At 33.7% G+C, this 5025-nt stretch overlaps 1 protein-coding gene across 1 annotated transcript; it reads right to left on the bottom strand.

The window, feature by feature from the left end:
- Nucleotides 1-2514: 2514 nt before the first annotated feature.
- Nucleotides 2515-4774, bottom strand: LOC129871415 (uncharacterized). Its single transcript, XM_055946328.1, has 6 exons — nucleotides 4252-4774; nucleotides 3969-4168; nucleotides 3043-3155; nucleotides 2862-2945; nucleotides 2686-2742; nucleotides 2515-2596 (listed from the first exon to the last, which is right to left on the bottom strand). Exons 1-6 carry the CDS (start codon nucleotides 4772-4774, stop codon nucleotides 2515-2517), a joined length of 1059 nt encoding a protein of 352 aa, XP_055802303.1.
- Between the last annotated feature and the right edge of the window lie 251 nt (nucleotides 4775-5025).

The following is a 5025-nucleotide window of genomic DNA, read 5'->3' as shown; positions in this document are numbered from 1 at the left end:
GATCATAAACATAATTGGATTCATAATTCATGCAATTAAAATAGAGATCATAAAACCTATAAAAATACATACTTAAATTTATCAAAAATATGAGAATTTGTTAGGCTCCATAGGTGAAAGGTACCTTAGGATGAATGCCTACATACCTTGAATGAGAAGATCAAAGAAACTTGAATAAACTTGGATTTTTAATGTGGAGCTTGAGAGAATTTCTTGAAGCTCTTCAACAGAGTTTTTGAGAGATTTTGTAATGAGAGAATTATTTGAAAAGGTGAATTGTTGTAGAGTGAATAAGATTAAGGGTTTTGAGTAGTTTATATGTTTAAATTAGATCCTAAAAATATCCAGATTTATTAAATAATAGTTGAGAAAATGTCTTAAGAACTGAATTCAGACTAAAAATCATACCCAGGTCCGCGATGCGGACTTGCTTCCTTATAAGCCAATTTGGAGCGAATGAGAATTTGGCTAGATTTTAAGTTGGGGAGAAATTGCACATTGGGGAGCAGGGATGCGACACGGACCTGTCGCGCACCCTACTGGAAGTGCAATTTCTTGGAAAAAATTATTTTTCGAAATACGTGAACTAAAAATCCACCAAGACCATTTTTGCAATGCTTCACCTCATTATATCTATTCCGACCTTCAAACGCCTAGGGTATTACACACTCGTAATAGTGAAGCTATCAAAGCATATCACAACAATCCACATCAATGACAAAATCAAGGCATTTCACATATTTCGGTCATAACATAACAACACATTGCCTTTTCATTAACCCCTTTCAATTATTAATGTCAATTCATATAAATAAATAACTCATCACTTCATTCTCATTACTCCCTAACACATACCAGAAAGGAAATTTGAGGATTTTAATTTTTTTTTGGAGTTTTAGAAGTTCATTTGCCTTAGTAAAATTATAATCAATCAACCACTAGAACCTTTCACATCCGAATAGTAACCAAAATACCACAATCTAGTCAAATAATGACTCACAATAAGATTTTGGAATTAACAACATCAAAATCACAAAATTTGGGCAAAAAGGTCAAAACAGATCAAAATTTCGATTTCGAATATGAGGTTCAATTCAATTAATCTTACATGAAAAATGTTTATTAAAGCATTTGGAATCCATTAGAGAAAACCATTTCAAAGAAGGAGTTGTAGTCAACTCATAATCATCATTTTTTATTTGAAAACCCAAGTTCTTGAAAACCTCCGATTTGCCAATCAAAGACTTAGTTTTTTAGGCTAAAATCACATTTGATAATGGGAAATTAAAGTTTTAGGGTCAAAGGCACTTGCCCAATCAATTCACAGAAAAATTCTCTTCAAAAATAGCCCAAGAAGTGGTCCCAATCTCCAAATAGTGAAAATGGGGTTTAACCCCCAAATCATCCCCAAAAACCTCCCTCTAATGTCGCAATCGCAACCCAATGTTTGCTGAAGCAAACCCCACAAAAACTAGGCCCTCGCAAAAGCGAAGGTCGCGATAACAACCCTTCTATAGCGAAACCGATCACCGCCTCAAACCAACACATCGCCAAAGAAAAGGGAATTTACTAAAGCGGAGGTCGCAAAAGTGACACTCCCTTCCCGATAGCAAGATCAGGCACCATAAAATATAGCAGTACACTTAGCACAAAATAATTCACAAAATGGACACTTGGGGTTCGTTCGGGACCTTGTATACACAAACAACATATGCTACCCCCATTAGAAATTTTGGACTCAATGGAATAGTTAGAATTCAAATTAGAGGTCTCCTTGACCTGGAACTTATTTAGTCACAACTTAACAAACTTAAGGTTCAAAAATATCAAAACAGGCTCGGGACCTCTAAAAATTTAATCAAGACCTCACCTAAGCCTAAAATTACCTCTCAGATCTAGTGGAATTGTCAAAAATCTATTCCGAGCTTTCGAACTCCGGATGTTGACAAAAATCAACTCTAAGGCAAAATCTCACCAATTTTCAACTTACATATAACCCCAATTCTGAAACTGACAACACTTCTAGGTTAATTTCATCATTTTAGAGTTGATGGAATTGACGAAATTTTATTTTGAGATTCAAAACTATGAAAGACTCAAAAAACAACTATTTCACAACTTAAGCTTCTTAAAATTTCAAAACTTCCAAAACTCACAACTTTTCAAAGAATTTACGAAAACATCATAAACTGATTAAATATGACTTTGGGCAACTATCGAGAGTGGTAAAATGGTCATTGATGAAAATTTCAAAAAATGACCTCTAGAGTCATTACAAATACATTGAGTGCAATTATAATTTGCGACTAGAGGATTTCTTTAATGATGGTAATATTAAACTTAGTTTGCTCAATAATATTTTTCACGATGCATTCAAATATTTCTTGCACTTATACTATCTGAATGGTAAAAAATTAATATTAAAAAATGAAGTGGCCACAACCTTCAAATTTTGAATCCACCACTAAGTATAATATACAACAAGTGAAATAGGTAATTGGATATCCAAGCATCTTAGCATTGATTTCCACTCCTAGCATACTTATCAATTTGAGTGACATCAACTATTTTGTCCATTCTGCTAGGCAAGAGAAACCTAATTAAAAATAAGAAACGTGTGATCACTCAAAATATTAAAAGAGAAACCCAAAAAAATAAAAAATAAGGGAGGACAAAAGAGTGTACTGATCTCTTACAACTTTTGCCATGTAATGGCACCCACTAGGAACTGTAGATTCCATAAGGGCACCTTGCATTTCTGCAAGAGGCTGTTTTCAAGGCTTGAACCCGTGACCTTTTGATCACATGGCAGTAACTTTATCAGTTACTCTAAAGTTCCCTTTCGAACTGTAGATTCCATATTAACAGCAATATTTGGATTATGGATACTTTGTCGAAGGTGAACCCATCCATGTTCCCTATTTCCTTCATATGAAACTTTAGCCCTAAATATAAGTCAACATTTTCTATGCTAGATAAGAAAATGTCCAATACTTAAAGGTATATTGTAAATTTTTGTCTTATAATTTATGAGCTTATTACCTATACATATAAGCATCAATTGGAGTTGGATCAAAACTGGTGTCCACAAGACAACCATCACTTACCCAGCAGTCTCCACAAGCGTCAAGTTCCCATCCTGGTAAGCTTTCTTGCTAAAGGTTAACATACATTTGTTTAAAGAAAATGAATGTCAATGATGTTGAGTACATAACTAACTAGAGCCCGTTTGGATGGGCTTAAAAAAAGTAACTTTTATGTATGAAGTGCTTTTAGAACTTTAAAGTGCTGAAAGTTATTTTTATAATTAAGCAGTTGAGTGTTTGGATAAAAGTGCTTAAATAAGGAAAATTATGTGAATTTTAGGATTAAAAGAATAAAAATGGTAGTTTGGAATTTAGTTAAAATATAAGGGATATAAAAGTAATTTTCATGGTCAAAGAAAATGACTTTAAGCACTTAGAAAAAAAAAGTTAGAAATCCTAACTTTTCATTTTTGACTGACTTTAAGAACTTTCTGGCTTAAAGTTAGCATTAGACAAACACGTCCAAAAGCTGAAAAGGGGCTTTAAGCTGGTTTTGACCAACTTAAAGCCAATCCAAACGGGCTCTAAATAATAAATAAAAGTATTCTCCATGTAACAACTTTTAGATGATACACTTTAACATGGTATGATAGCAGAAAAAAGTCCTAAGTCGAATCTCATCGTCGACCATTATCAAAGAAAAAACAATTCACATGAAGAATCAGATATAATAACTAAATAAAATACTCTCTAACGATTTAAGTTTTTTTAGTTAAGTTAGGTTACATACGTCAACAAGTAAGTTAGATAACTTAAAGGTTTTTTATATCTGATGAAAGAAAGGAAGTTATATAGAAACTCTTGGCAATCAATTAAGTGAAGCTAAAGGTATGGAAGAGTTGACATCCTTTCTTCAACTAATGAAGAGATTTAAACATGTACCTCAATATAGGTTTTGAATGCTTCAATGGCTTCAAATGCTTTTGCTTTAGCATATCTAGGCTCAGAAAGGACAACCATTCTAAGTTCTGCCGACTCTAATGGCTCTTCGAGATCTTTTATGAGACTGCCAATACCTCTTTCTGATCCCTCAAGCTTCATTCTTACCATTTCAATTATAATTTTTACAACCATGTACGCACCTAGAAATCAAGGCATATACAAAACGGAACCATGAAAGAATATGTGTATTTAAAATAATTGATAATTAGAAATTGCTTATTGCCATCATCAACAAAGTGATTTTCTTTCAAAGCACCATGGCCACTAGTTTCCCTCATGAGATGTGTTTCAATGCCATCCTTGTTAAGATTGACACCCTTGTCAATGACATTCCTATAACCAACTCTATACAAGCAATGTTGGCCTCCCTTATTTGTAATAAATTTAGTTAAGGCCATACTAGTACGAGCATCAGTGACAATAGTTGTACCAGGATATTCCTTGAGAACAATTGCAGACATTAGTGCAATGAGCTTGTCACCATTAATGGGATTTCCTTCACTGTCAACTACACCGCTGCGGTCCACATCTGTGTTGAAAATAATACCGAGATCAGCATTGTTTTCTAGTACGGCTGCTCTGGTTAAGGACATGGCTATTTTGTCCTCGGGGTTAGGGATGTGGTTAGGGAACATTCCATCTGGATTTAGGTGGAGATATCCAAATGGGTCTGCACCTAGCTTGTCTAACACATCCCATGTAGAGAACCCTCCTGATCCATTTCCAGCATTAACAATTATCTGCATTTTCAACCTTTGGTCACATAAATAAATAGAAAAATATTTTCATAAGGGATAAACAATGATACTTTTTTAAAAAAAAAATCGTGGTAGTTTAATCTGGTTCTTAGAACTATTGTACACTCTTTCAAATTAATCAAGCCATTACAACTTAATTGAACCGGATCATATTTGAGGAAAGTAAGAATAAAAATTTGATTTACCAAGGACATTGCCACATTCATTTTGATTACATAATGAGAAGAACAAGGATATAA

The sequence above is a fragment of the Solanum dulcamara genome, chromosome 2 (genome assembly GCF_947179165.1).
Source record: "Solanum dulcamara chromosome 2, daSolDulc1.2, whole genome shotgun sequence".
Lineage (NCBI taxonomy): Eukaryota > Viridiplantae > Streptophyta > Magnoliopsida > Solanales > Solanaceae > Solanum > Solanum dulcamara.
The sequence above is the reverse complement of the archived record's forward strand: the minus strand, read 5'-3'. Positions and strand labels throughout refer to the sequence as shown.